Consider the following 13,563-nt stretch of genomic DNA (forward strand, 5'->3'; position numbering starts at 1 on the left):
TCATTGCTCTTTTCAGCCATTTTTACTTAGGGGTGATGCTAAAAGATGAGTGAATTGAGATGTGTCAAAATAGAGTAATAGAGTAGTTTTTAATATAGAGTCTGCAGATTGTGAAAGAAGGGTGAAAGAATGATAAATAGGTTCAGTAGAATAAGTATATAATAAGAGGACCAAAAAAAAAAAATCACACCATCTTACTTTTTTTTTTTTGAGACTGAGTCTTGCACTGTCGCCCGGGCTGGAGTACATTGGTGGGATCTCAGCTCACTGCAACCTCCGCCTCCCGAGTTCAAGCGATTCTTCTGCTTCAGCCTCCCAAATACCTGGGATTACAGGCTCCCGCCACCATGCCCAGCTAATTTTTTTGTATTTTTAGTAGAGACAGGGTTTCACCATGTTGGTCAGGCTGGTCTCGAACTCCTGACCTCAGGTGATCCACCCGCCTTGGCCTCCCATAGTGCCAGGATTACAGGCTTGAGCCACTGAGCCCGGCCACATCTTACATATTTAGAAGAAAAACAATCCTTAAGTTTCCAGGATGGTTTTATTAAAGTCCCATGCTGTGTTAGAAACATACAAGTGATGAGAAAAACATTAACTTGAAACATGCACTTATCTGGCATTCTCTAAAATACCATTATACAAGTTTTCATTTACTTAGAAAAATACCCACTAAAACAATCACAGTTCTTCTTAAAGATTTAAAAAAAAATGTATTGGCCAGAACAAAGTCCAGGAGAATAAACAAAGTTCTGAATTGTATGTCAAAAAAACTGTACAAGGTTGTACATAAAACTATAGCTTACAAAAGACTCAGGTATAGTAAGAATTCTGAATTAAGATTTCCAAAGTTCTATTTACCAATATCTATTAATAAAATCCTTATGAAATACTTGACTTAGAAAAAGTGAAATGCTCATGATTTCAGAGTGTATAGAAAATACTAAATATCACTTTCTGAAATAAAGTGTACTCAAAACAGCACAACATACAGTCTAAAATCAAGATTTCTGTCATTCATTTAAACTTTGCATATATTGCCATGATGGCTTAAACATAAAATTTCTCTTGCACTAAGAACTTTTTAAAACTGATTTCAAATCACTTCATAGTTTTATTTTTTATATTTTGAATTCTAGCCAGTCTTAAAATCAGCTTTGGGAGGGGGGTGCAAATAACATGTTGTTTTTGTTTTTGTTTTTGTTTTTTAAATTATTGCACTAGAATTTAGGGGTTTGGTGCCTTTCCCATATTTTTTTTTAGAAATTAGCATATTCCATAGGCAATAAAAGTAGGATGACAACTAAGAACATTTTAAATGTACTTTCAAGTTTGTGTGACTAAACCTTGCTTTGGGAAAATTAGTCTAAAAATCAAGGAGCGGGTGTGGGAGAAATTAGCTTACTAATTGAACCATCAAGCCAGTTGGCAGTTCTAAGGCTTCTATATCAGCATATTACAGAGTTTGTATTCCTGTTCTTTTCCTCCTTGTTGTGGGAAACAAGCTATGCAACCATTTGACATTCTGTATTTTAGATGTAACAGTACTTAATACTTGGCAAAAATAAATTCCAGCTCTTAGAATGGTTGCAGTGTTATAAGAGGTCTACTTATTAGATGTAAGCAAGTTTCAGATTGACAGACAGAAGGTATATGGCTAAGTCAGTATTGTTTTAGAATGAAAATGAAATGATTCACTATTTCAAACATCTGAATACATGTGGCCAAGAGGCTGCGAATGGGTTTGCTGTGTGAAGATAAAGAGAGCTAACTCATTTTAAACTCTGATAATACTGTTCTTAAAGAGATTAAACTGATAATTTTTAACCCTGTGCTACATTTTAATCTAATGGAGATGTACACTTGGTCTTGTTCATCTAAAGGACATTCGACTTGTTTAAGAAAACAGTACTTTTCATTAATAATACTGATTTTCAGGGTGAAGTAAGCTCCTGTGCACCCTTTTGCTTTGAAGTCCTTTTGCTTTCCCTGTCACCCCCAGAAATCTTGTAAAGAATTGGTAAAGAATCTCAATGAGCTTTTTTTTTTTTTAACTTCCTTCCTATAAACACCTTCAGTCAAAGAAAGCCAGAGGAGATGCACTGAGACTGAAATAACATCTGTTTTCTACCAGACTTCACTGAAATCGGCCGTCTGCTCTCCTGAGTTGGCATTGTTGCTAAGATAAAGCAAATGAAATCGAAGCTGTACTGTTGATATTTATACCATACAAGACTAGGCTGTTAGGGTTGTCCTGTGTGGTCTGCAGCCAGAGGTTACGCTGTAACTACCATAGGCAGGCCAGACATTCATTCTGTGCTTAGGGACTGAATTACACTATAAGGTGTAACACTGGACCAAAGACTTTTCCATTAAAAAAAAAGTGCTGCTTTTCTAATTCTTTATATTTTCCAATACTCATTCCTAAAATGTCATGAAATGGTACCTAAAAGCAAAGTACTGGAAGAAAATCACATCATGTCACATTTGGTCTTAATATAAGACATCAGAACACATCTTTAACAGTGAGTCCTCCCTTAGTTTGATTCTTGGCATCCTTCAGAAGAATCAAAGCCTGTCTCAGTTTAAAAATCAGATGAAATGTGAACAGAAAGGTTTTTTGGTTCTGAAGACCTGCTGATCACTCCTGGTCTCTGCCTGAGTGTGTTAGTGTCAGAGGTAAATCCAGTACTGCTAAATTTGTATAATAGTACGCGACCTCTTGTGCTTTTTGTTAGAGTCTGCAAAGTTTAAATGTTAGTGACAGAACATAGACTAGCTTCTCAATGTGATATTTTTGTTTCATTTTGAAAAAACAAAAACATCAGTGAATGCTTTAAGAAAGATTAAGAAGGAAGTAACTCCAAGATCCTGAAAATGGTTCTTGTATTGCCAGAAGAATTTCAGTGCTTTTTAGTAAAACACTTGCATATAGTACCTTAAATCTCCTCACGTGTGTGCACCAGGAAAAAACTCCAAACTTGTGGAGATCCCCATGGGAAATACTGGGGAAAGAATACAAATAGAATATAAAAAAACAAAACGCCATTAAGTTTGCATATCTGATGTCAAAATGCTGAGGTAATAACTGCTTAAAAAAAAACCCACCCATTTTTGCTTTCTGTTATTGCTGAAAAAGACAGTAATACTGTTAGAGTTACCTTACTATACCAAAAAAGTTCAAGAGATTATTTCATGAACATTTACTATTGGTGAGGCATAATGTTCAAAGCAAGTAAAAGAAAGTAGGTAAATGGAAAAATATAAAACTTCAGTTACGGTGGTTATCCTTAAGATCTTGAGTGAGGGACATAGTCCAACCCCAGTGGGGCTTATTACTTCAGCCTTTTCATGGTGCCTTTTAGTGAATTTTTTAAAGCTAATGGTTACCACCCACTCAGATTCTATTTCCAGGTGAATCCTTAAAAATAAAATTCACAAGTTCTTAATAAATAGTTGCAGTTCCTCCTGAAGATGCTGGGTAAAGTGCAGAGAGAAGCACCACAGAAACCCTCTTGCTGGCCGGTATGGCTTGGCTAAATTCGGATTTGATAGCCCACTTCATTCAGAGTGCTCAGATCAGCCACCTTCTTTTCAGGCAGTGCAGGCCTAAGGGTAAAAGACAGAAATATGGTGGAGGACAGGGGATGGGACAAAGAAAGACAACAGCATTTTCAAGGTCCTCTACTCGGTTTTTCTAATCCTTCTGATATTTGTCTCATCCTCCCATTCCCCCACCCTGCCAGCCTTAGCTCACAACTCTACTTCTTGTTCTTAAGTCCACCTTTAAAGGTTTTAAGGAACATTGTAACAGACTTTCAATGTAGAGTTCAGAAAAGTTTTCAGGGTGTGGAATGAGCTTCTGCAGCTTTAAGCCTGACTTTGGTCACACTATAGCTTTTGAAACCCAGTACTCTTGAACCTTGCAAGGGTCTAAAAGTCACATACACTACAGTAGAGCCAAGAATCTGAGTCAAATTCTCCTTGAAACATTGGCTTCCTAGTGTTCGTGTCCTGGAGGAAGCCCAGGAATCAAAGGTGACTCACGTTCCCAGGGAGAGGTTAATGTTCAGGCTTGAATGTATAAAATCAAGGTGAATCTTAGGATTCATCTGAAAAAGCATGTCAGTGTGGAAAATCACTCAGTGGCAAAACATCTCTTCCCTAGAAACGTGCTAAAGTCACTTCCAAGATAAAACTACAACTAAGCAATTATGCAAAGTCATGTGAGAAAGTACTTCAAGCTGGGAAATACAACATTCACATCAATAGCACATCATCTGTCTTCATTAAAGATGCGTCCTAAATGACTTCCAATATACGATTATGCCTAAACAATCTCACAATGTATCTTACAACTTTTCCATTTCTTAATGAGCCTCTTCTCACCTTGGATAAGAGAGAACTGAGATCATGAATCAAGTTTAGGATATTCAGTATGGCTAGTGAGTTCTAATTCAAAAGTTTCACATCCATTTTTGCAAGAAAAGGACATGTTTAGGTTACACATAAACCTTGTTTTTGTTTTGTTTTTGTTTTTGTTTTTGAGACGGAGTTTCGCCCTTGTTGCCCAGGCTAGAGTGCCGTGGCACAATCTTGGCTCACTGCAACCTCTGCCTCCCCGGTTCAAGTGATTCTCCGGCCTCAGCCTCCTGAGTAGCTGGGATTACAGGCATGTGCCACCACACCTGGCCAATTTTGTATTTTTGTAGACATGGGGTTTCACCATGTTGGTCAGGCTGGTCTCGAACTCCTGACCTCAGGTGATCTGCCCGCCTCGGTCTCCCAAAGTGCTGGGATTACAGGCGTGAGCCACCGCACCCAGCCAAACCTTGTTCTTAAGTATTAAAAAAAAAAAAAAAAAAGACCAAAAAGAAAATATAATTGTTAGAAGGTTTCTTATTTTATGCCCTTGAAAGATTTCCTAACAGCTAATGGTTTTTCCCTGGCATAAAAGTGGTCCAACTAATTCAATGTTGATAGAACTAGAAATCAACAGCTAGCTTCTATCTAAAGCACAGCTCAGTGAATGGCATTAATCTCTGCCAGCAATTCCACTACCTCTTCTCTCTCTCTCTCTCTTTCTCTCTCTGAAATGGGAAGGAATAGTCATCAACAGTCTGATCATTCCCTTTGAAACCTGACTGCTCAAGGTGGTCAAGAAACCATCCCTGACTAGGCCCTACTCAAATCACTTGTAACCTTACTTATCTGTTGCATGGGCCTTATTTCTTAGCTTGACCATGTGCCCTCCTCTATCGGTCAGGAATTATGCCTCTTATTTCTTTGTGTCTCTCCCCATAGCGACTGGGACATACACATGATGCTAATTAACACAGCTGACTGCCAGTAGAAATCCCTACACTTCAGTGTGTAGACTCCTGCTCATTGTATCAGAGCTCAAGGCTTCCATCCTTCAGGGGATGGTGTCCTCCAGCCTCTGCATGCCCTGGAGATTAGCTATTCCCTTAAACAAAGCCACTGCTACAGGCCTGGAGGAGTGGCCCCCAGATGACACTATGAGGACCATTCTTGGATTGACAGGAAAAGGAACACATGTTTGCTTGGGGATTCAAATTTATATTCCTACCCTAGCCCTCAGCCCACTAATGTGGACGGAACTAGGGTTCTTACACAAAAGTCAGATTTAAAGAGTCCACATGCATCTGGTTCTCTCATAAAGCCTGAAGTGAGCCTCCATTTTGTCTCCTTGCCTGAGGTGGTGTCATCTTTACAAATAGCTAATTTGAGACTTTCTCAAGTAGACTCCCCATACATTAGCATCAGCCTGATGCAAATGTGGTTAGAAAAGTAAATCACTGCTCCACAGTGTGCCCCACTTGTAGAAAATTCAGCAATCAAAAATTCAATTTGCCTGCAGGATAAGGCAAAAGGATAAACCTGCAGTACCTATGCATTCCTTGCTTTAGAAAAAGATTAAATGCAGGTCATTTCCTAGAGCTAATAAAATATTATTTCCATACTACCTTTCCTGGTTTTGTAACTAGGTAAGCATATATTTTTTATCCAAATATAAACTACATTTGTATTAGATTTTCATAACTGATTTATCTAACGATCTGTGTGCAGCAGCGTCTATTAGTTGCCCCTCAACATCCATTCTTCCCTTCTTTAGCATAAAACACCCCTGTCTCCCATCCCTGATTTTTAGCTAGGTACATAGCTGCCTTGAATACAAAGTACATCTTCCAGCCTCCCTGTACCCAGGCATGGCCTCAGACTAAGTTGTAGCCAGTGAGATTTAAATGGAAGTGTGGTGTGGCAGTTAGCAGGACACGTCTTCAAAAGACAACTGGTATGTTCCCTTCATCTTTTTCTTTCCTTTGTTCTTCCTGCTGATGGGAACATGGAAGCGATGGCTGGAGTGGGGACCTCAAGATGGTCTCTAGGGCTGGGCACAGTGGCTTAGGCCTGTAATCCAAGCACTTTGGGAGGCTGAGGTGGGTGGATCATTTGAGATCAGGAGTTTGAGACCAGCCTGACCAACATGGTGAAACCCTGTCTCTACTAAAAATACAAAAAACAGCCGGGTATGGTGGCGCATTCCTGTTGGGAGGCTGAGGCAGAATCACTGGAACCTGGGAAGCGGAGGTTGTAGTGAGCCAAGATCGTGCCACTGAACTCCAGCCTGGGCAACAGAGTGAGATTCTGTCTCAAAAAAAAAAAAAAAAAGATGGTCTCTAAAGATGGCAGCGCAGCAGGAAGCCCGTTTCCACCTCTGTTGAGCTGCTTTTACATAAAAGTGAATCATGGCTGGGCGCGCTGGGTCATGCTTATAGTCCCAGCACTTTGGGAGGCTGAGAAGAGAGGATCACTTGAACCCAGGAGTTTCAGACCAGCCTGGGCACCACGGTGAAACCCCATCTCTAAAAAAAAAAAAAAAAAGAGCAAAAAAAATTAGCCAGACATGGTGACATGCGCCTGTAGTCCCAGCTACTTGGAAGGCTGAGACGGGAGGATCGCTTGAACCCAGGAGGTGGAGGTTGCGGTGAGCTGAGATTGCACAACTGCATTCCAGCCTGGGCAACAAAGCAAGACCCTATCTCAAAAAAGAAAAAAAAAAGTGAATTATGTTTAAGCTACAGCTTACACCTAACCTTAGCCAAACCTGATCCACTAACAGTGGGTGCTAAGTCAACCTGAGGAAGGTTACTGTGTGGAGTATGGAGAACATGGTCCTAGCAAGTTCTAACTTGGGAGGAATGGCCATAGTCCAAATGAAGTCAGGAGTCATACTCACTTCAAGAGTCAGTCTTCTTCCCTGTAACCCTGCAAACTATGTAGGACCTAAGCCATGGTAGCTCTTTAGACCTCCTGTTGTCTCTGAAAATTAAGCAGTGCATGTGCTTAACAAGAGACTGTCTTGTTCCACGGTCCTTGTAGGACCTACCAGTTAGCTCATACCAGTTTCTGAAGCTTTCTTACATATGTTGCCTTCCTGGCCTGGCATCTTCCTCAACACCAAGTCACATCTCTCCTCCTTCTGAAACTCTAAATATGCTGCCCTTCATATAAGAAAATAAGACACTAGCTTCATAGTATTTTCAAGTTGTTGGACTAGATCTGCACTGACCTGTTATCTCTCCCTCAGTCCTGTGCCCGACAGTCTCTCCTAGAAAGTCAGTGGCCAGAACAGCCTACAGGGTAGGCTCAGGGAGAAAACAAAGCCCACCCGCTCATCCCTGTCATGGAGGCTCACTGGGATCACTGCAGCTAACTAGCCACACGCCTGCCACCTCCTCGAGAAGCCACTTTTTGGCCACTCACCTTAATTCCTCACTTTGGAGCCCCTCAGCCCATAAATTTTTTGTAGTTTGTGTGTTTCTTAAACTTCACTCTTTACCATTACCTGTGTTCTGCTATTGGCACATTTGAAAATAGATGAAATTTAATTTGGGAACCTTTGAACTCCTTTTTTTAGTCTTTTCCCTCGCACTTGCACAAGTTTTCCCATGCCTTCCAGGTACCAGGAAATCACCATTATAAATAGCTTTTATTTATTAGACACTTAATGATGTGCCAGGCATCATTCTAAGAGGTTTCCGTGGATTAATTAATCCTCACCATAACCCACGGTGTTGATACTGGTACTGTCCATTTTATAGAGGAGATAATGGAGGTACTGAAAGGTAGGGAATTTGCTCAAAGCAAAGTCATGCAGTTAGCAAGTGTTGGAGCCAGAGTTGGTCCCCAGAATCTAGAGCCCACACCCTGAACCACAATGCAAACTTCTCCCTGCCTCTGCCACCTCAAAGCATCTTTCCAAGCATCTGAGAAGGACACCATGGCCACTCCTGCCTCTGCACCTTGGCTTATGCTGCCTCCTGTCTAGAATGCTCTCCCCGACATCTCCACATCCTTAGAAGGCAATCCCAAATGTCACTAACCTCAGGAAGTATTTTCTGACTCCCTACCATCACAATCCACTACTTGCTCTGTATGCTCTGGCATTTTCTTTGGTACATTTGCTATGGCTTAAATGTGTCCCCAAAAGTTCATGAGTTTGGAAACTCGATCCTCGGTGCAGTGGGGTTGGGAGGCAGGGCTTTAGTGGGAGGTGTGTGGATCCGGGGGCATCACCCTCATGAATAGATTAGTATTTTCTCAATAGTGGGTTCTTATAAAAAGATGAGTTTGGCCCCTTTGCACACTTGTGCTTGCTCTCTTTCTTTCCTCTCTCCCTCTCTTTGCCCTCTGTCATGGGACAGTGCAACAAGAAGCCTCTCACCAGATGTCAGCCACTTGATCTTGGGTTTCTCAGCATCCAGAACCATGGGCCAATACATTTCCTGTTCATTATAAAGGACTCAGTCTCAGGTATTCTGTTACAGCAACACAAAATGGACTAAGACAACATCTGTTCCAGAATCCTGCCAATTCATAATCCTTACACCTGCCTCAGAGACTGTGAACAATTTGAAAGGAGGGACCAGGGAAATTCATCTATGAATCCCACTGTGGAATATGTACTTATCAATCAAATTCTCACTAACATGTAAATGGATGATAGGGAATCATCTGTTACCTTTATCATGGGATATTTTATTTTAGAGACAAAGTCCTAAGCCAGGAATTCAAGTTACCATGACAACATTTTCAGAATTAACAAGCAGGAAGAACATTTATTTTCTGTATTGGAGTGGGTTTGCTTTACCCCTGAAAGCCATGTGGGGAACCTGCCTACTCATTAAGCTGAATGCATCAACAGCTTGAGTGCTTCCAAAGGAAAGGGACTAGGTCATCTTCTTCTGTATCCCCACCCCTGCCACCTTCCACTAAGTACCCAGAACCCAGGAGAAGAAAAGGGCTAATACTGACAGAAAATGAGCTAAACTGAGATTTCTGGTGAACTGCCCAGAAGATGAAATCCTTTTCTTTTACAGCAACCGTGGCTGCAATTTCCTTGGCTGGCATAGGGCAGAAGTAGGTTATCGCAGCATGCCACCTGCCTGTGGGGCCCAGCCAGAAATGTCGTTCAGTCCTTGCCAGCTCATTTCAGAGCCAGAGCTGGGTGAGCTATTGTGTATAGAGAGGACTCTTCCAAGTGCTCCCCCAGCTATAATTAGAATATTGCAAGGGGGTTTATTTCTAAGAAACACAAGCACTAGGATGATGATTCAGCCGGGTCTGCACTTGCCCAGAACCTCTCATCGGATCCAGGGTTATTATTTTAGACTAATATATTTCTCCAACCCCACCTCCCTGCCATCCTCCTCCAAACAAGGCAAAGAAATGAAAGAATTTTCTTTTTTCAAGGTTCTCAGGCAACATTTTGTTTTAGGGGAAAAAGAGTAGAAAACTTTGACTCACTTTGCAGGAGGAAGGATATCCACATGCACAGACAGTCCCAGCCTCACCTGTTGTGACGTAAATGGACTCAGAGTGAACTAGGGTGAAAGCTTGATGGCCTGGCCCCAAGGCTACGCTTAACCCCAATGACAGACAGGTCTGCATTCCCGGAGCCAGCTGGACGGAGGGTGCTCAAAGCAGGAGGTAGGCTAGGGAGAACAGGGTGGTGGTTCCACAGAGAAGTTATTCTGTCAAAAATCCTACTACTCTCCGCAACTGCTATCTCAACTTTGACAGCTGCACACCAAGTCCTTCACACTCTGAGGCAGCCTCGGTGCAGAGGAGGAGCTCGGCCTGACTAGATGGTGCCATCTGTGCAGCCACAAGAAGCCTCAGAACCAGAAAGTGATGGAGTGGAGACATCACCACATCCCAAGGCTGAACATGCATAGGGGTGTATCTGGGAGAGATGAGGTTTAAGAAAAGAAACAGGACGAGGAGAGGAAGTTCACAGGGTTCCCTCAACCACCCAGTCTCTCTTCCGCACCTCTGACTGAGGGCCATGTCTGGGCACATGTGCCGGCAGGTGCTCACCCTCACACAGAAACACAAAGGCCAGACTGGCGGTACAGCCTGCAGGCTCGGGAGTCCAGGAAGGGAAGTGTGGGAAAAGTGCCACTGTAAACGTTAGACTCTTAATCCCGGATGTTAAGAGTGTGGAAGAGATTAAACCAGGGGTGCTCTCGGCCCAGCATTTACAAGTTTAAGCAAAGACCCCAGGGCCCCCCTTCTTGTGGAGTCTGGCCAGAATCAGGTCAGACCAGGCCCCGATTTAGGATTCACGGCCGGTCTGGGTAGGCCGCAGAGACAGAGCATGGCCTCAGCTGGACGGACACAGGGAAAGGGAAGCTTCATTCACACCTGTCACCTTCATTCCAGGCCAGTCCGCTCCTCCCTCACATTCCTTGCTTCCCCTGATGGAAGGCACCGCTGCTGGCAGCTGCCAGGGCAGACAGCTGATGTTGCTATGTAAACATAGACCTCAGCCAAGACGGATTCGGCCCAGAAGAGATTTTTCAGCCGGTGCCCATCCCTTTGAGCCCTCCCCAGGCAGGTGACTCTGGCCATAGGCCAACTGTTGGAGATTCCAGGGCACAGTTTCCAGGCTCTGACGTCCGGGACAAGAACCCCTCAGCTCTAGGAAACCTCACCCTGTCTGCCCCTGTCTGACCCTATGTGACCCTGGGGAGCTCACAGAGGCTCCTGGCTCACTCTGCCTGAGGTGGTCTTTCCTGATGAGGCCCATCATTCCATCTTGGTTTCTCCAAGCATCCCTGGAGACTCTGGGCCATATGAATTTCCCTGGGGGAACTGACCAGGCAGTCATTGGAGTAGAAACTGCACCTTCACCATCTTGACGGTTTAGCTTTTCCCTTCGTAGCCTTCCTCGTGTTCTTTTTTGTTTGTTTGCTTCCCTCTACTTTCCACCCTAAGGAAATCTCCTTTTCTCACTGGGGATATTTCTCATTTGGGATCTAAGGAGACTTACTTCTTGGGCACCAGTCAATGTGATTAGACCATGGAATCAAATTTATTTTCAATGACTTCATTAAACAACTTCCGCCCTTACTCAACCAGATGTCTGGACATACGTAATCTTTCCTGACAGAATGGAGCAGGAATTCCATTGTCCAGCTCAAGGCCCTGCAGTGAAAGGAGATGGGCTTTCAGGGCTTACTAACCTCTGGGACCCCCAGGGTGTCCAGCAGGGCGGACAGAGCCCGCTGGAGCCATGAACTGCCACAGAGATCAGTGATGAAGAAGAGAAATCAAAGAGGAAGAAAAGGGGAGGCAAAGAAAGGTGACCAGCAAAGAAAACAGGAGGAGAGACAGCAGGAAAAAAGCAGCCACACGGGGGAGAGAAGATGAAGAGGTTCTCGTAGGTCCTCAGGAACACTGGCCTCAATTGAGAAGAATGTTCCACGTGGTCACTCTGGCTGCAAAACCAGAAAATCACTATCTGCTCACTCCAATTCACCCAGGGCCAGCTCATAGGCAGCAAGCCAAGAGTCATGAACTGTCAGAAATGGAAAGGACCTCAGAGAGCGCTGAAGCTTCCCAGTGAGGGCGCTGTTGGCATTTGAGGTGGAACGGTTCTTTATTGGGCAGGGTGGTCCTGGGCTTTGCGGGGCATTTACCATCTCAGGCCCCCGGCCCTAACAAGGAGCCTCCTCACTTACCAAGATGTGAGAAGCAAACGCTTCCCCCTCCCACCACACTTCTAACCCTCCTCTCCCAGAGCTGACCCAGTTGAGAACCCCTGGGAACACCCCTCAGTGAAGAGCTGCAAGGGTTCTGAGGCCCGGGGCTGGGAAGGAGTTGGTTTAAGTTCACAGATGGCCTTTGAAACATGAATCTCAACCTCCCTCTCCCTTTCTCTTTACAAACCACAGGAAAAAACTTGACAATTCAGTGTAGTAGGTGCTTTACACACTCCCAGAGGAGCAGAGTGTGAGAAAGGACCCGTGGGTGGAAGGGTGGGGGAGTCCTGGTTTCCCTCTTGAAACTTGGTCTCAGCGGATGCTACGCAGTCATCTTCACCTGCCCTCCCCCTCAGCTGATTCTTGTCAACCCAGTGACACTGATCCTCCTCTCGAAAGGGATTATTTAGACAAGTGCAAAAATGGAGAGGAATTCAAGGCTGGAAGTCGCTCCAGCTGGAGGGAGGAGTTGGCTGGGGATATAATGCCACTAAAATTATCCCCGGCAGACAGGGACTGGGACCCCACAGCTGATGGGCCTCTCGCCTGTTATGGTAATTTTCCACCCTTTGGGCCCCTCCCAAGCTTCCTCATGACACCCAACACATTTAGAAATGACGCGATGGCCTTATGTAATGCTGACAGAATAGCACAGGGACAGAGTCATCAAACCCTAGTCCTGGCCATCTTACAGTAAGATTCCTGGAGTTTGTGGAGTGATTGGGTCAAGACCATAGTTGTCACTTTCTCATTTCCTCGCCAAAATCAAGATTAGCTAGAGAAAAGGATGCTTGGCGAAGGCCATGGGTGGAAGCTGAGGAGCTGCTTCTCTCCAAACATACCTCCAGGAACGCAGCTGTCCTGAGTTCTAGTGTGGCAGAATGGCGGGAGCTGGAATCTAGAGAGGGAAGCTGAGGCTTGGCGCTCCAGTGCTTGTGGCCTCTCACAGCCCTTCTTCTTACTCTCATGTCCCGCACCTCTCTTCCCTCTCCTCCTACACAGTAGACCCTGCAATCTCTTCCCCAGCCCTGCAACTCAGAAGTCAAGGTTTCGGAGGAATTAGGGAGAGAATCTTCCCTCCTCAAACACCTCAATCCATCTGAAACTTCAGCTGAGAGATCTGCCCTCTAGAGTTCCCTCCCAACCTCCAAGTGCTGGAGAAAGAGAAAAGAAGTGGCAAGGGTTTCTGCCACCAAGAATAACCATAGTCTTACTGGATTTGCTCATACAAAATTGTCCGCGGGCACCTACAAGCCAACTGGGCTCTGTGGATGGTCAAACTGTTCCAAAGCCACTCGGCCCTAGTTGTGGGGAAAAAACCCCAAAGACTCTGACCTACTGGGAGCAGTTTAGGAAGGAGGACTTTTGGGAATCAATGTTTACCCGGGAGGAAGGGCTCAAGGGCAGGGGTGTGAGTCAGGGGGATTCTGAGGCAGGTGGCAATCACTCTTCACCTTTTTTGAAAAGTTGATGATTTCACTGAACCATGAGC

At 44.2% G+C, this 13,563-nt stretch overlaps 1 protein-coding gene across 4 annotated transcripts in view; it reads right to left on the reverse strand.

Annotated features, from left to right (window-relative positions):
• Positions 1–525: 525 nt before the first annotated feature.
• The window catches only part of VASH2 (vasohibin 2), a 41,055-nt gene continuing 28,017 nt past the window's right edge, over positions 526–13,563 (reverse strand). For 3 of the 4 annotated variants that reach the window (XM_055371283.2, XM_004028380.5, XM_019030434.4), the window contains one exon: positions 526–3,609. In XM_055371283.2, coding sequence (XP_055227258.1) covers positions 3,537–3,609 — 73 coding nt within the window. In that variant the 3' untranslated portion in view covers positions 526–3,536. The remainder of the gene's footprint in view (positions 3,610–13,563) is intronic. The other variant, XR_002006648.4, reaches the window with a different exon arrangement.

The sequence above is a fragment of the Gorilla gorilla genome, chromosome 1, assembly GCF_029281585.2.
Source record: "Gorilla gorilla gorilla isolate KB3781 chromosome 1, NHGRI_mGorGor1-v2.1_pri, whole genome shotgun sequence".
Lineage (NCBI taxonomy): Eukaryota > Metazoa > Chordata > Mammalia > Primates > Hominidae > Gorilla > Gorilla gorilla.